Source organism: Hyperolius riggenbachi, chromosome 8, assembly GCF_040937935.1.
Source record: "Hyperolius riggenbachi isolate aHypRig1 chromosome 8, aHypRig1.pri, whole genome shotgun sequence".
In the NCBI taxonomy this organism is placed as follows: domain Eukaryota; kingdom Metazoa; phylum Chordata; class Amphibia; order Anura; family Hyperoliidae; genus Hyperolius; species Hyperolius riggenbachi.
Genome location: NC_090653.1, coordinates 106,016,553 through 106,034,541, shown reverse-complemented (window position 1 = coordinate 106,034,541; position 17,989 = coordinate 106,016,553). Strand labels below are relative to the sequence as shown.

General features: G+C 41.6%; 1 protein-coding gene across 1 annotated transcript in view; it reads right to left on the bottom strand.

The window, feature by feature from the left end:
- Positions 1 to 17,989, bottom strand: part of ADGRG4 (adhesion G protein-coupled receptor G4) — a 179,258-nt gene that overhangs the window by 85,073 nt on the left and 76,196 nt on the right. The window contains exons 7-11 of the mRNA XM_068247901.1: positions 17,341 to 17,931; positions 15,127 to 15,177; positions 7,210 to 7,695; positions 4,988 to 5,326; positions 1,182 to 1,520 (exon numbers count right to left, since the gene is read on the bottom strand). Of these exons, the coding sequence (XP_068104002.1) occupies positions 1,182 to 1,520; positions 4,988 to 5,326; positions 7,210 to 7,695; positions 15,127 to 15,177; positions 17,341 to 17,931 (1,806 nt within the window). The remainder of the gene's footprint in view (positions 1 to 1,181; positions 1,521 to 4,987; positions 5,327 to 7,209; positions 7,696 to 15,126; positions 15,178 to 17,340; positions 17,932 to 17,989) is intronic.

The following is a 17,989-nucleotide window of genomic DNA, read 5'->3' as shown; positions in this document are numbered from 1 at the left end:
GCATCCTACTTCCTGGAAATGCTACACTATTGGCACTTCTGGTGCTCTCTGTTTTTTCTTTTCCCCGGTTCCTGGAGTTTATCATCCACATTTCATCAACCAGACACTCTATAATACCTGCTATTAAGCCCACCTGGACTCAGCACTCAACCCTCAGACACTCTGGACTTAATGTACTAAGTTTGAACCACAGTATAACATATTGGGCAGCACGGTGGCGTAGTGGTTAGCTCTCTCGTCTTGCAGCGCTGGGTCCCTAGTTCGAATCCCAGCCAGGGCACTATCTGCAAAGAGTTTGTATGTTCTCTCCGTGTCTGTGTGGGTTTCCTCCGGGCACTCCGGTTTCCTCCCACATTAAAAAAAAACATATGGATAAGTTAACTGGCTCCCCCTAAAAATTGCCCCTAGACTACAGTACTTACACTACATAATATGGACATATGGCAATGGTAGGGATTAGATTGTGAGCTCCTTTGAGGGACAGTTAGTGACAAGATATATATATATATATATACACTGTACAGCACTGCGTAATATGTCGGCGCTATATAAATACTAAATAATAATAATAATAATAATAATTGGGCAGCATGGTGACATAGGGGCTAATACTTTCACCTCTCAGCACTACAGTCCTGGATTTAATTTGCATCACAGGGACACAGGAGGAAACATGGGGGGGACCCTTCCTAGCCTGTGCCATTATTATTTAGCAGCTAATTTGGGTCAAATGTTGGACAGGGTCCTCTCTACTGCACATCCAATATATACCTGGAGCACAGAATAAATAAACAGTCCTAAAAATAGGCTTATTTCCTATATGTTACAATATGTTGCTAGATGTTGAGGCACTTAATAATAGACTTTGGGCCTGATCCAATTCACTTTTACTCCTAACAGTTCTTCTACAAGATCATATTTTATCTTCTGTTTAAAATAACTTTTCAGTATTGAAAAATAATTAAAAGGTAGGTGAAAAAGTACTGTCAACATTATTCAGAGTAGTTTCTTGATTGCTGTTCGATTAAAAGGCATTTTATTGATACGATGTGAAAATATCTCCTAGGAGAAAGCTTAGGAGTAAAAGTGAATTGGATCAGGCCGTTTGAGCCCTTACAGGAAAAAAGCACTTTAAAAATGTTGGCTGATCCTTAGCAATGACATTCTTCACAGCACCATACCTGTGGATACTGGGCCTGGGATGCTGGTGGTTTGCAGAGTAGTAGTATTTGTGAATCCTGATGGTGATGCTGATGATTGTGTCACCTTAGAAAGAGAAGTTGACTGAGTGGTTAAGATTGTGGTTGTCACATTATTGACAGTTGATGAAGAGGTGGAGACACCCAGAGAAGTTTTAGTAATTACAGGAGGAGATGGTTTGGTAGGAGTTGTAGTAGTGGCATAGGTTGTTCCATTTAAAAACATTGAAGTAGTAGAAGATAAAGTCCTTGAAGAGGTTAGATTGTCTTTAGGTGTCAGAGTGTGACCCTCAGGATTTCCTGTAGTTTGATCATGAGTATCTGAAAATAAATGCCACAAATAACTAAAATGAGCTTAGGTAGATTACACATTATATGATGGGTATTCATAAACTACTCATGGGTTCAGGAATAGAGAAAAGACACCCAAAGAAACGTTTAAAACAGTAAAAGAAAAGGGGGAGAAAACGTAACTGGGTGTTATATGCTAAGTACAGGGAGCCCCTGACTTACCAACACTCGCCGATACGAATCGCCGATCCACCACATTGTCGGGGACTCCCTGTATTGGTCCCCATGTCCCCCCCGCTCCTCCATGTGTCCTCTTCCAATCCCCCTGAATAAATGAAAGTAGTGGCAGTATGGCTCACTTAATCCAAAATAGCCCGCGCTGTCAGAGACCTATCCTTTCCCTCACTGTTCCCCTAGTGCTGGCTTCTACTGATGATGTAAGAAGCTGGCACTAGGAGAACAGTGAGAGATAGGAGAGGTCTCTGATCGCTGTGGGCTCTGATGGATTAGGTGAGAGACACACTGGTGGCTTTCATCTATTCAGGGGGAGCGGAGAAGGACACAAGGGGGGAGTGGAGGAGACATAGGGGACAGAAGGGCAGACATGGGGACAGAAGGGGACACAGGAGGACACATGGGGAACACATAAGGTCCAAGGGTCGCACAATAATTGGGGAGAACATCTACAAAATGCTCCTGGAGCATGAACGCAGCAGGTTTAGTAAAAATGTTTCCCCTGGTTTTACCCTCTACACCTAGGTGCCCCTTACAGTCAGGGGGTCTAATATGCCAAAAAAATATGGTAATTACTTGCTTAGCTCGAAATACTGACCACCTAAATGGTACATTGTGCCATTAAGGTGGTCATCATGTTGAGGTAAGCATGGGCTTGTTTCATGTTTCTTTGTTTTTATTTGTTGTAAACTTTTTATCACAGCAAGGCACCTCCTCCCTACCTTTGTTATGATTATTTCACTCTCCTTTGGGGGGAAACCAGCAGCTGATTTCAGCACTGCTGGGTAACGTTTTCTAGAGAGCGATCAATCCAGAGAGAGACCCATATAATCCGAGTGGGGATGGGCATTCCCCATATGCATATTTGGTGGTTGCTGATTGAGCACCCCACTTGTCAGTATCCAATTCACTCATATTACTCTTTTCAAGTTATATTACGCACTACACCACCTGGGCTCCACTTGTCTCTGCGTGTTCTTGTTTTCTGAGGCCCACTTTTCTTCCTCACTGACCCATCCCCAAGTTTTATCTCATGGGATTGAGAGGCGACCCTGACCTTCCACCTTGCCTGGACTTCTGTAGAAATCTTTACACTGCAAGCTAGTAATGCCGACCACAGCATCTTGTTCCAGATACATGGGTGGCTAAGATATGTTCCATAGGAATGTATACCCATACAATTTAAAGGAAACCTGTCTTTCTTCCTTTAGTAAAAGAAAAATATGTATACAATGAAGATATAATAGCGAAGACTGGGGGGGAGACCAAGAGCCAAATATAGTGTAATATATCTTTTTAGAATCCTTGAGTAGTAATATATAGATGTATCCTTACAATTGTGGTCACCTTAATAGCGACCAACTGATGTGCAGACCACAGAAGTCATGATAGGCTGTCAGTCATGGGGAGGCAGGGCTTTAGATGATACATCAGGCATAATTTTTCCCTATCGCACATGGAACTCTTGCATTAGAAATCTGCTGTGATCGAGTACTGATTGGTCACCTTAGCAAGAACCGGATCCACAAGGCAATTCCTGGCAGTTGCCTAGGGCCTGGAGAGAGTCTAGGGGCATGGTGGATGCTAGCCTCCAACAAATATTCCTCAAAAAAAGCCAGTTGATCACCAGCGGTGGGAAAAACTGCTATCTTGCCTAGGGCCTCATTTAATCTTGATCCTTTTCTGACCTTAACCGTATAGCTACCATTAGGCCATGAGCAGAATCAACATACCCATAATGAATCTCCTTTTTTTAATATAAATCTTCCCCTTTTAAGGAGGAACAAGATTTTATATTGATATAAAAAAAAGTAGTTTATATGTTATCCCCACATCCTGATGTACATTTCTATGATTAAATACGGCTAAGTGGGACTTTCAAGGGGTATTTAGCCATATTTAATCATAGAATTAGGCCATGAGCAGCCTGTTATGTTCTTTGATGAGCACAGGCTTAGGGGCAATGGTCACAGCAGCCGTATGTGCGACCGGGCCCAAGGCTCCTGAGATGCCCACTAGTCCTTCATACATGCTGCGTGAGAGGGCGCAGTGGCAAGCAAATGAGCAGCGGCTGAGGGGGTCATCAAATACTTACTTCACCGGGATCCACGCACTGCATGTACTTACTTTTTCCTGTTCTTGCAATCCATCTCACAGTAACAGCGCCCCCTAGGAGGCTCTGTTACTGTGAAATGGAACGCAAGAAGAGAAGGAAGTGAGTACATGCAACACGTGGATCCTGGTGAAGGGAGTATTTGATGACCTCCTCCTCAGCCACACCTTATGGTCAGCATTGGGGAGCTTTGAAACAGGTACTTATACAGCACTTGCCCATTCTTACTGCATCGCCCGAAATACAAGCATTGGTGGGTGATTACCCACATCTGACTGCCAAGAGGGCATCATCTTTGAGAAACCTTTTGGTTCAAAGCGAATTTAAAAGTACGTTCCCAACTACATGGTTGGGGAGATCAATCCCTACGGGCATGTTCAGGTGTGGGGATTGTCAGGTTTGCCCCCATGGTGGATCAAACTAAAACTTTACCTGCTTTTAAAACTTATACCTGCTATTAAGCCTACCTGGACTCAGCACTCAACCTTCAGACGCTCTGGACTTGATGTACTAAGTTTGAAGCACAGTATAACATATTGGGCAACATGGTGACATAGGGGCTAATACTTTCACCTCTCAGCACTACAATTCTGGATTTAATTTGCACCACAGGGACACAGGAGGAAACATGGGGGGGGGGGGTCCCCTTCCTAGCCTGTGGCATTATTATTTAGCAGCTAATTTGGGTCAAATTTTGGACAGGGTCCTCTCTATTGCACATCCAATATCTACCTGGAGCACAGAATAAAAAAAAGTAATAGCTTATTTTAACATTCCTAAAAATAGTCTTCTTTCCTATATGTTACTAGATGTTGAGGCACTTGATAATAGACTTTGGGCCTGATCCAATTCACCTTTACTCCTAAGAGTTCTTCTACAAAATATTTTTTTATCTTCTGTTTAAAATAACTTTTCAGTATTAAAAAAGAATCAAAAGGTAGGTGAAAAAGTACTGTCAACATTATTCAGAGTATTTTCTTAATTGCTGTTCGATTAAAAGGCATTTTATTGATATGATGTGAAAATATCTCCTAGGAGAAAGCTTAGGAGTAAAAGTGAATTGGATCAGGCCGTTTGAGCCCTTACAGGTGAAAAGCACTATAAAAATGTTGGCTGATCCTTAGCAATGACATTCTTCACAGCACCATACCTGTGGATACTGGGCCTGGGATGCTGGTGGTTTGCAGAGTAGTAGTATTTGTGAATCCTGATGGTGATGCTGATGATTGTGTCACCTTAGAAAGAGAAGTTGACTGAGTGGTTAAGATTGTGGTTGTCACATTATCGACAGTTGATAAAGAGGTAGAGACACCCAGAGAAGTTTTAGTAATTACAGGAGGAGATGGTTTGGTAGGAGTTGTAGTAGTGGCATAGGTTGTTCCATTTAAAAACATTGAAGTAGTAGAAGGTAAAGTCCTTGTAGAGGTTAGATTGTCTTTAGGTGTCAGAGTGTGACCTTCAGGATTTTCTGTAGTTTGATCATGATTATCTGAAAATAAATGCCACAAATAACTAAAATGAGCTTAGGTAGATTACACATTATATGATGGGTCTTCATAAACTACTCATGGGTTCAGGGATAGAGAAAAGACACCTAACAAAACATTTCAAACAGTAAAAACAGGGGGGAAAAAGAAAAAAGTTACATATTTTTTAGCATATAAGATGCACCCAACTTCCCTTAACCCCCCCCCCCCCCAAAAAAAGGGGGGGAGTAACTGGGTCTTATATGCTAAATACAGGAAGTTCCTGACTCACCAACACCCGCCGATACAAATCGCCAATGCACCACAATGTCGGGGACTCCCTGTATTGGTCCCCATGTCTCCCCCGCTCCTCCATGTGTTCCAAATCCCCTGAATAAATGAAAGTAGTGTCAGCATGGCTCACTTAATCCATCAGAGCCCGCGCTGTCAGAGACCTCTCCTCTCCCTCACTGTTCCCCTAGTGCTGGCTTCTACTGATGATGCAAGAAGCTGGCACTAGGAGAACAGTGAGAGATAGGAGAGGTCTCTGATCGCTGTGGGCTCTGATGGATTAGGTGAGAGACACACTGGCAGCTTTCATCTATTCAGGGGGAGCAGAGAAGGACACAAGGGGGGAGTGGAGGAGACATAGGGGACAGAAGGGGACACATGGGGACAGAAGGGCAGACATGGGGACATAAGGGGGCACAGGAGGACACATGGGGAACACATGAGGTGCAAGGGGCGCACAATAATTGGGGAGAACATCTACAAAATGCTTCTGCAGCATGAACCCAGCAGGTTTAGTACATTTTTTTCCCCCTAGTTTTTGCCCTCTAAACCTAGGTGCCCCTTACAGTCAGGGGGTCTAATATGCCAAAAAAATATGGTAATTACTTGCTTAGCTGAAAAGAAATACTGACCACCTAAATGGTACATTGTGCAATTTAGGTGGTCATCATTTTGAGGTAAGCATGGGCTTGTTTCATGTTTCTTTGTTTTTATGATAAGGCAAGTAGCCGGCTTCAATTGCTTTGCGTGCAGTACGCTACTCTGTCTTTCAACTTTATCCAACTTGATGATTCATCCTTTACATATGGAACTGTTTATCACTGCTATCGCTTTACTTGGCATTGCAGCATGTGCATGAACTCTGCTATACCTGTTTGAAGTCTGCGACTGGGACGTGACTGGGACTCTATATTGATACTAATCCAATTGCTGCTTATGCCCTGCTTGGCGGTTCCTCTGCATGATCCTGCATTAGTCTTTGAGTCTGCGACTGGGACTTTGGCTGTATCATACTAATCCGCAAGGAATCCTATGTGCCCTGGAGTATTACTTTGAATTGCAATGTGCCCATTGAAATAAACTTAACGCACTGTTTGGGGCCTCATTGTATGTGTGTGACATTACATTAGGGTTTGGTCGGGAGTGTCTCCTACTGTTTTTAATGTGTTTTAAGAACGGGTGTTTTATACAATCCAGGCTCTTGATTCCACCAGCATGTAAAACTTACCAGCGCTGCGTAATATGTTGGCGCTTTATAAATACAATAAATAATAATAATAATAATAATACTATAGTGGAATCTCAGTAATTCCCCTTCTGTTATTATATTTTTTTACTGTTTGCTTAACACTTATTAACCACTTCTGGACCACCGCAGCTAAAATCTACACCTGATTATGTCTTCTTAAGCCTGGCAGGGCATACATTTATACTTCTGCTTTCGCGTGCAGCCACAATTCCATTATTCACGCTGATCTATTGATACTGCAGCCTGCTCGCTCTGCTGTCTCGCTGACTTATCATGGTCAGGAGCCAATTTCACCCCGTGATCACAGCTCGTTTTTTAGGAAAAAAGAATTCGATATTTTTGGTTGGTATACATTTTTAACCTTACCTGAAGTTGAAGGAAGAGATGGTTTGGTTAGAGTTGACGTTTTGCTGGTGTTAAAAGTAGTGACTGTTGGTGTTGGTGAATTTCCTGTAACAAAAGATGGAGAAGTAGTTCCCAGTGTACTTGTCACTTGCTGTACTGTTGTGTTATTTACCAGGGGTGGGATTGGCAAAGGAAATGTGGTTGTTAATACAGGTGGAAAGACATGAGACAAAGATATGTTTCCTGCTGTGGATGCATTGTTTCTGGTTGGCAGCATGATACTGGAATTGATGATCACATCACTCTCATGTATGGATCCTGTAGTGGAAAATGTTGTGGACTTTTTTGATTGATTTGAGGGATTTGTAACTGGAAATTCAGACAGTGGAGTTGTAGGTGATGTTGCTCTCGATGTGACCGTTGTAGGTGCAGTTGTGGTGACCACATTTATATCTTCAGTAGAAAAGTTACTGTCTGGAAGTGTAGTGCTTGGAAATGTAGGTGAATCTGGAAATAGATAAAATTCTTTATAAAGAAACACCATCAATAAGACCAAAAATGGAAGAAGAAAAGACAATGAATCCTCTGTACATATCCCTGCCCCTTCCAAGGAATTACCTTCAGTTTTCAGCTTACAGTGATCTATTGCTACTTTGCTCCAATCAGGGGCATAACTATATATCATGGGTCCCCCCAGCACAACTTTGTTGGGGCCACCCAGTGTTCACAGCCTTTCCCTTGCCAACCCATTGTGATCCTCACATCCTCGGGGCCCATCTGGCAAGCATCATAAAACAAGTGTGAACATCGTAATCTTCACACCCATAACAAGTGTAGCCACAAAATCACCTGATCTGAAGGATGGACGCCTTTATTGGAGGTAGTGAAGTAGTAGTTGGGGCCCCCTTACAGCTCTGGGCACCCCTGTGGTTGCAGGGTCTGCTCCCCTGTAGTTACGCCTCTGGCTCCAATGTGGGGAAACCATCAAAAGTCCAACAGGTAAAGGAAGGAGATATATGGACAGCAGTCTGACCAGTATCAGTTTGTAACTCTTTGTTTATAATAATCAAGGACCTACTTATGTAAGAGCATAATTGAATCAATAATAGTACATTATCATTTGCATGTATTATGTTAAATCTGCCTGACATCCCTATAGTAGTAGAGAAAGTTTGTAAAATAGGTCTTTTATTTTAGGACACCTGAAGTGAGAGGAATATGGAGGCTGCCATATTTATTTCTTTTAAAGCGGACCCAAACCAAACATTTTTTTAATTCAAAATATTTAGTTGCACCCCTCTGACACATCCAAGAGATAAATAAACACTCCTTCAAACCTATGAGCATTTCAGTGCATGCTTTTCACCCTTCTCTTTTCATAACTAGGGTTACACAGGTGGCAGCCATTAGCAATTCCTCTTTTGCCGGACACCTCATACTCCAGCATTTTGCCGGATTCTGTCCCGGCAATATGAAAGGAAGGGAGGGGTATATCCAATAAATGTAAAATATTTTATATTTGTCATCATGCAGCTGAAAAAAGGATGCTATTTATTATTATAATTTAGAAAATAGATTTTATTCCTGAAATCTTGTATTTTTAATTTGGGTCCACTTTAAGCAATGCCAGTTTCCTGGCTATCACGCTGATCCTCTGCTTCTAATATGTTTGGCCATAGACCCTGAACAAGCATACTGTATGCAGATAAGGTGTTTGTGACATCATTGTCAAATCAGTCAAGATTAGCTGCATGCTTGTTTCTGGTGTGATTCAAACATTATTGCAGCCAAAAAGATCAGAAGGGCTGCCAGGAAATGGTATTGTTTAAAAGGAAATAAATATGGCAGTCTCCATATCCCTCTAGATTCAAGTTCCCATTAAGGGGGTTTTCTTGAAAGTCCCATGAGGACTGGTATTAGCTAAAAATCTTTATTAATTTTCATGCTAAAAAAAAAGGTCATATCAATGGTCATAGTGAGGTAATTTTACATATACATATTTATTGATAACATTATAAAATTGTATAAAAATACATTAAATATTTTGTCTAGTTTGTTGTATAATATAGCTTACAATGTAAGCATCAATGTCCCTGGAGCCTCGTGGACTTTGGCATGCCATAGTCCATGCCATAGACCAGGCATGAGCAAACTCAGCCCTCCAGCTGTTACGGAACTACAAGTCCCACAATGCATTTGCCTTTATGAGTCATGACTGTGGCTGTCAGACTCCTGCAATGAATTTTGGGACTTGTAATTCCGTAACAGCTGGAGGGCCAAGTTTGCCCATGCCTGCCATAGACCATGATTATGGTTCGTGAACAACCAAAAGCACATATACAGTAGGGGTCGATTAATAAAGCATTACCGCTTTCAGTTATGCAGAAAACACTATCCATGGTAGCCTGGAGGGGGAATAGTAATTAAAGCTGCCAGGACTTGTGCAGCAGCAAAATAAGCCATATACCGGCTGTATCCTGCGCCCAAGTCTCCTGGCGGTGATTTTATACGTATGTGTCTGGGATGCCTCTTTTATTGTAATGCCCTCACTGCACGGAACAGCTTGTAACTCTGTCCTGCTGTTACCGCAAAGGTTTTTGTCAATGGGCTTCAGTGATTCACCGCACCTGTGAACATTTTTATGAATTAGCATACAAAAGTCTAATATACCAAATGCGGTATTTTCCCGACCAGAGGCGCTTATCGTGACCCTGGGACTGTACTACGTGTACTCCTATTTGTTATTGTCTGAGGAAGCAGGAATATACCTGTGAAACGCGTTGCATGGTTGTCTGGAGTATATAAATAAACCTGTTGTTGTTAAAAAGCTGACAGTATCTTGTCTACTTCAAGGAGGCGAGTCCACCACCACCTCCTGAGGAATTTTAAACTTTTTAGTACCTTTTATCCTGCTGGCGCCTCTGTTCACTCTTATATTACCAATATCCACCCCTGGTGGAGGAGTCGATCCCCATCTCTTTTTTCCTAATCTACAGAGAGCGACTTTTAATCCTGAGTGAGGACAGGTCTAATCTCCTCACCTGCCTGTACAGTGGTTACCTAGGAGGTAACCCACTTTTGTGAGTATATACACTATATACTTTTCAATTGCAACCTATTGTTTTGATTACTACACTATATTGGGCTCTCGGTGTCCCCACTTTTGTTTAATGTTCTGGAATGGCCATCTCAGTCCTCAGACCTGAATATAACTGAAAATCTGTGGTGTGAGTTAAAGAGAGCTGTCCATGCTCGGAAGCCATCAAACCTGAATAAACTGGAGATGTTTTGTAAAGAGGAATGGTCCAAAATACGTTCAACCAGAATCTAGACTCTCATTGGAACCTGCAGGAAGCGTTTCAAGGCTGTAATTTCTGCACAAGGAGGATCTACTAAATATTGATTTCATTTCTTTTTTGTGGTGCCCAAATTTATGCACCTGCCTAATTTTGTTTACACAATTATTGAGCACTTTCTGTAAATCCAAAAAACTTAATTTCACTTCTCAAATATTGCTGTGTGTGTCTCCTATATGATATATTTAACTGACATTTTTTTATCGTAACAACCAACGACTTATACAGGAAAATAATGGCGATTAACAAGGTTGCCCAAACTTTCGCTTGCCACTGTAAACATTATACAAGTCTGATCATATGGGCTAATAACACAGTTTCTAACTCAACTTATACATAAATATCCAAGCTGTCAGTAACTGCCAGTGAATATGATATGGCAGGCAGTGATCAAAAATGTTATATAACAGCAATTCACCAGAAGACTAGCAAACCCCAGCAACATGTCTAAAGTAACGGTAAAAGAAATAATAGTGGGTTAAAGTAGTTATTACCAAGAATAGCAATAAAAGAAGAGAAAAAATAAGAAAGAGAGAAACAACATAGAAAGGTCATTTGAATTGGCTTGTCCCCAAATTCAGGTAATGTGGTATACAACCGTCAAAGGTCAGGTCCTATTATACTGACATGTATAAGGTGCAGTGGGTGCACGTTCCTGGATGACAATGAAAAAGAATCCCAGATCCTCTTCGTATGTACAATAGGTTTCAATAGATCCTCAGGGTGGGACATAGTTGAGAGAATAGGTCTCCCATGGGTCCCATACCTTAATATATATTTGTTCGAGAGCCCTAAGCAAAACAGTGAGCTATTCCATAGATTTCGTTAATTGAATTTTATTTATGATAACAGGTTTCGTGGGAGAGGCCACCTTTTTCCATTGGGAAGCTATAGTAGCCAGTCTGGCAGCTGTTAAAATATGTGTAATAAGGCGCATGGAGTGCCATTTAATTTGTGGAATAGATTTACCGAGTAACATATAGAGAAGTTCCGAGGGTATCGAAATATCTAACACTCTCGATTTCAAAGATTGTATCTCAACCCAAAAAGGTACTGTTATTGGGCAATGCCAAAAAATATGCTCAAGAGTACCAACATTCCCATATCCCCTCCACAACAGTTAGGAAGAGAACACAGAGCCCAGTATAGTGTCGTATGTATTGGAATTGAGAAAAATTAGTAATACTGACAAACCAGGGTTACCTATTAGGCAACCACTGTAAATGCAGATGGGGAGATTCGGAAAGTTAGGGTAGTTACCTGGACACAGGTATTGCAGAAGGTGAAAAGAGGCGCCAAAAGGATAAAATATATTGAGAAGATATAGTGGAGCACTCCTCTTAGTACGTGATGCGATGTGCCTCGGTTAAGCCAGCCACACTCTGGCTTGCAAGTAATTTCCAATGGATGAAACTGGCATCATCTGGTAAGTATAAGCTCTTTTATTTTCAGGAGGCAGCTATTACAGCGACGTTTCAGGGCAGCCACCCCCTTATCAAGCTAAGCTGTCTGCAGTATAACATACTCTGACATACACAGCAATTTTATACACAGCATGTTGGCAAATCCACCAATGAAATGCATACACATGTTAAGTCCAATCATATGGTCCGTCCTCAGAGCGGACCTGATGGGGAACTACTCTGGTTAATCCCAATAGGTCCGTTTAAATATGTATACACCCTCCTCCCACACTCACCATTAGAACGGGCGGCAAAGAACAGCCTCTGTGTCCAGGCACGCCTTGCTGTACCTCCCACCAGGCCGCCAAACCAGCGGACCTGATGGGGAACTTGCAAGCGTGACGTGTGCGGAGGCAGCACCACGCGTCCCCGTCCACGTATCCGCGGAAGAGAAAAGGACAGGAGGAGAGAACACTCCGTTTCTTTTATAAATCAAACGGAACACCAATGTTATAGGCACATTATTAAAATGCACCCCTGATTTAACATACAGGCTGATCTACCAATAACATAAAGAAACGGAGTGTTCTCTCCTCCTCCTGTCCTTTTCTCCACTGGTCCGTTCTCTTCTGTCACTTGCCTTCAGGTTATAACTTTGTATGTGATACGATCGGCGGCTCCGCTGTTTACATTAGTTGTCTATATGATGCGAGTCTCCCCTATTGGTGCGGGCTACAGGGACACGCCCCATTACATCAGCAACACAGAGCGGCGATATTCTCGCCGCCTGTGTTAGCCGTTGCCCAGGATATGTGGGCGGGGACGCGTGGTGCTGCCTCCGCTCACGTCACGCTTGCAAGTTCACCATCAGGTCCGCCGGTTTGGCGGCCTGGTAGGAGGTACACAAGACATGCCTGGACACAGAGGCTGTTCTTTGCCGCCCGTTCTAATGGTGAGTGTGGGAGGAGGGTGTATACATATTTAAACTGACCTATTGGGATGAACCAGAGTAGTTCCCCATCAGGTCCGCTCTGAGGACGGACCATATGATTGGACTTAACATGTGTATGCATTTCATTGGTGGATTTGCCAACATGCTGTGTATAAAATTGCTGTGTATGTCAGAGTATGTTATACTGCAGACAGCTTAGCTTGATAAAGGGGTGGCTGCCCTGAAACGTCGCTGTAATAGCTGCCTCCTGAAAATAAAAGAGCTTATACTTACCAGATGGTGCCGGTTTCATCCATTGAAAAGGATAAAATATAGTAACATTTCTAAAAATGGCTAGGGAGACAGTGGTGGACTCACCTTCCCGAAGCAGACATGAAGCTGTTAGTTTACAAACAGATTACATTTATTCACATACTCCAGAATACAAAGCAATGCGTTTCGCAGCTCTGTGCCTACCGCTGCTCCTCCTTCCTGCGCTGTGTGTCCCCTCCTGCAGTGCTCGGGGCCCCCCAGGGACACTAAGAGGGAGGCCTACCGGGCAAAATCCTGAGCTCCCGCCGGACCTGTCCGACCCTGCCCCTATAGCCTATGATCCTTGGTAACCCAGCTTTTGCCCTTGGAACCATAGATGACTTTGTGAATAGATGGTATAACCTTAAATATTTCAATCTTCATAATTGGACAGATGTTTCTACTGGAAAGCTTATTAGTGTAGATATTTTAGAAGATAAAATATCATTTTTCCACAATTGATCATGGAATTTAACCAGGTCAGTCATTTTTTAAGAACATATATTGCTAAAGTGAACTCCACAGCGTCTTATACACCTTTTGAACGCATCTGTGACTTCAGGGGTCATCAAAACGGCCTTATCTCTCAAATGTATAGCCTGTTACTTGATAAATCTGGTACAGTGATGCCTAACCATGCTTCTATGACCAAATTGTAAAATACTATTGGCCAATCTATTGCTCAGGACAGGACTGGGATGATATATGGGGTAATGCTAGACTAACTTCTATGTGTACACAAGTAAAAGAGAATATATATATAAGCTTCTATTCAGGCAGTATAGGACCCTGGACATTGTGTTTAAAATGTACCCAGATGTTCCTAACTGTTGTGGATTTTGCAGAAGGTGAACAGAGGTGCCAAAAGGATAAAATATGATAACATTTCTAAAAATGGCTAGGGAGACAGTGGTGGACTCACCTCTCCAAAGCAGACATGAAGCTGTTAGTTTACAAACAGATTACATTTATTCACATACTCCAGAATACAAAGCAACGCATTTCACAGGTATATTCCTGCTTCCTCAGGCAATAACAAGAAGGACTATTACACCTCAAAGTGTCATGAAAACGCCTAGCACCTCTGGGAGGCCTCCAGAAGTTTTTCTTATATATAGTGGAGTAGTAGGCGTGAGATATATCCCCACGTCCTTTATGGAATGTGCTTTCCAATTATAATGGTAGGATTGTTGCAAAGAGGCCAAAAGAGATGGAGGTATCTTTATGGGTAGAGCTTCCGTATTACCTTGGTTTAATTTAAAGCCTGAGATGGACACCTAGTCATGTAATAGAGAGTGCAGAGTAGGCAGTGAGGTAAGTGGTTGGGATAAGGTAAGATGTTGTCGGCAAAAAGTCATATTTTGTACTCTTGAATATCCTGCGTTCATCGAGTAAAATCGCGTGAAAAATCTTGCCATGGGTATGGACTTTAACTCTTAGGGCCCGTTTCCACTATCGCGAATTCGCATGCGTTTGCCGCATGCGAATTCGCATAGCCAATACAAGTGGATGGGACTGTTTCCACTTGTCAGGATTCCTTTGTGTTTTTCTGTGCAGAAAAATCTGCACGGCAGAGCCATCAGAATTCGCATACCGCATCCCGCTATGCGAATCGCATACAATGTATTTAATAGGGAATTCGCATGCTGTATTGGTATGCGAATTTTCATACGAATTTGCATGCAATTTTGTATGGAATCAATGGAAAAGCACACAGGCCCTGCCATGGTTAAATTCTCATACATCATCATCCATGCGAAATCGTATGCCAATTCGCATGAAAATTTGCATATACCCGCATGCGAAATTTGCATCCGCATGCAAATTTTTACTGCGGCAATTCCCACTGCACAAGTGGAAACGGGCCCTTATGGCAAAAATGATTAGCCAATTCAGTATGTATACAGCAACTGTTAAAATAAAATATTGTTCTTACTAGCAGTTGTCTCGGAAGTGGTTTGTGTAGAGGGTGGCCTATTGGCATCAGCTGAAATAGAAAAATAAAATTACTTCTAAGCAAATGAACAGACTGCACAGATCTAATTTAAAACAAGAAAATTGTTATTTAGTGATGGACATGGAATTGCACATATCTAAGTATGTGACAACTTACCCTCCTCCCCCAACAAAAAAAAGAGCTTTGAACAGTACTTCTTCATGCACTCCTATCTGACTAGTATGGTCCCCCAGCTTTCAGTGACAGCAAATTAAAATACTAAGTTAGAGCTAGTCCACACTAGGTCCGGAAACGTATCCGTGGCTGCGTTTTTCAGCCCTGATGAAAAACTGAGTCCCCGATACTAATGTTAAAAATAGCAGCCGTCCTCACCCAAAAAAAAACAAAAAACGGATCCATCTGTGTTTGCAGGGAGCCGTTTACAAAACATGAACGGAAGGTCCGGAATTGCTGCATTTTTACGGACCACGGATGCACTGATTGGTAGTGAAAAGCAATGAGAAAACGCATCTCCATCTCCACAGGCAAAATAGCACCAAAAACTGATGAGAAAATGGATAGCCTGAACTTTATTATTGGCCCAAAAAATCCTCCCACTACCTTCCTAATGATAGAGACGTTTTCTGTCCCTTTTTTGGGGTAAAAAACTGAACGGAAACTGATGCAAAACTGATGCACTTTTTATGAAAACGGATCAGTTTGCGGTCTGGTGGTACTTCCCCTGATCTTCCCTTGATCCCGGACTGCAGCGTCCGTCCTGCAACCGTGCCTAGTGTGGACCTAGCCTTAGTGTGAATATACTAACATTTCAAAACTAAAATAAATTTTAGTGTAAGCATTGAACAGGGCAATAGGACAATAATGCTATTGTTTAAAATTATTATTCAGTTTCCTTACTTCAATAAAAAAACAGGAATATATGTATACCGTACATTATGGACTGGTTAACTCAGTTTTCTTTCAGTTTTGATTCGTATGGGAAGACGTTAGACCCACTTATTGGTTTTCATTGCTGTCTGTGTCTTCATCTGCAGAAATTTCCATTGTTTCAAGGGCAGACAGGAAGAGGCTAAATGTCTCCACCAAACAAACCAACAAAGCATAAAGGATTTTTTGGGGCACAGTGTGGAAGGGTTAGAACCATCCTCAAAATAGTATTGCTGTGTCTCCTTTCCCTGGGGCGTTCAGAAGCAGACACCACCATAATGGTAGGTACCAGGGACAGGAAATCATGGGAAAACTCCCCACTAAGACACAGACAAACATAAAACTCAAAACAGGGTCTAAAACATTTCCCCACTCTCCATAGCTAAAATATTTTTCTGCAGATGGACTTTAAGTGTAAGGGTACTTTAAGGTGTTTAAAACCACACATTATTTCTTACTCTGAATACAAATTTAATTCCACCATGGTCTTGCTTGAAATTAAAGTGGACCCAAATAAAAAATACAAGATTTTAGAAATAAAATCTATTTTCTAAATTATAATAATAAATAGCAACTTTTTTTTTCAGCTGCATGATGACAAATATAAAATATTTTACATTCACTGGAGAAATCCCTCCCTTCCTTTCAAATTGCCGGGACAGAATCCGGCAAACTGGTGGAGTAGATGGTGTCCAGCAAAGGAGGAATTGCTAATGGCTGCCACCTGTATAACCCTAGTTATGAAAAGAGAAGGGTGAAAAGCATGCCCTGAAATGCTCATAGGCTTGAAGGAGTGTTTATTTATCTTTGTATGTGTCAGAGTGGTGAAACTAAATATTTTGAATTAAAAAAATGTTTGGTTTGGGTCCACTTTAACCTGATGTGAGAGGAGTATAGAGACTGCCAGCTGACATGTTTATCTTTTATTTGGTATAATAGTGTCTAAGGCACACCAGGAACAAGCATGAAGCCATTGGCGCCAGACAAGAGTCAGTTCACCTGCTCCGCATACTCATTTTGGTTCAGTGGTTTGAAAAGTATCAGAAAGATAACCAGGCAGCTATTATTTCTAAAAAGGGAATAAAGATGGCAGCTTCCATATTCTTCCATCTTCAAGTTTATTTTAACTGACTTTTCTGAGATGACCATTTCTCTTCCAACTAATTGCACTGTTTTTGAAGTGCTTTCTGCCACAGTCTAGAAAAGGAAAGAATATTCAAATTCTTTTGACAAGAATACTGTACATACATTTAATTTTCTACTTACCACAGCGTAGATTTTCTACTGAAGATAAGTTCATAAAACTCTTCATCTTCACCTCATTTGACCAGCTGATAATATTCCCCTCAGAACAGTCAAGCAGCTCCTCTGGTGACCTCAAATAGTCCCACATTTGGACGTAGTATAAATCTCCAATAATGCTAGTACCTTCTTCAGTAATGAAATTTCCTCCTTTCCTAATCTGGTTACATCCTAAGGCAAGACTTCCTCCACCTTTAAGTGGTGAGTATTTTTTAAGTCCACCACTTAAGACTAATTCTCCATTGATATAGACTCTTAGCTGTTTTGGGTTGCTACTAACGATTAAGCACATGGAGTACCATGTATTTATACTAATTTCATTATCAAACTGATACCAGAATTCCATGTAAGATATTCGAAACAAATTCTTATTTCCCCCAATGTAAAGGCTATAATCTTCAACGAAATATGAGAATGCAACCCACAAAGGAGTGTTGCTTTCGTGGTACAAATCCATGCATACAGTGTAATCTAACAATGTGGGGATATTGGTAACATTACGGTATGCTGATTGCTTGGCTGAGGTAATATCTGCCACGGTCATTGTGGAAGAATCTGCAATATAAATAAAAATGAAAGGAGTTAATTGAACAGTGAAACCAAGATAGATTAA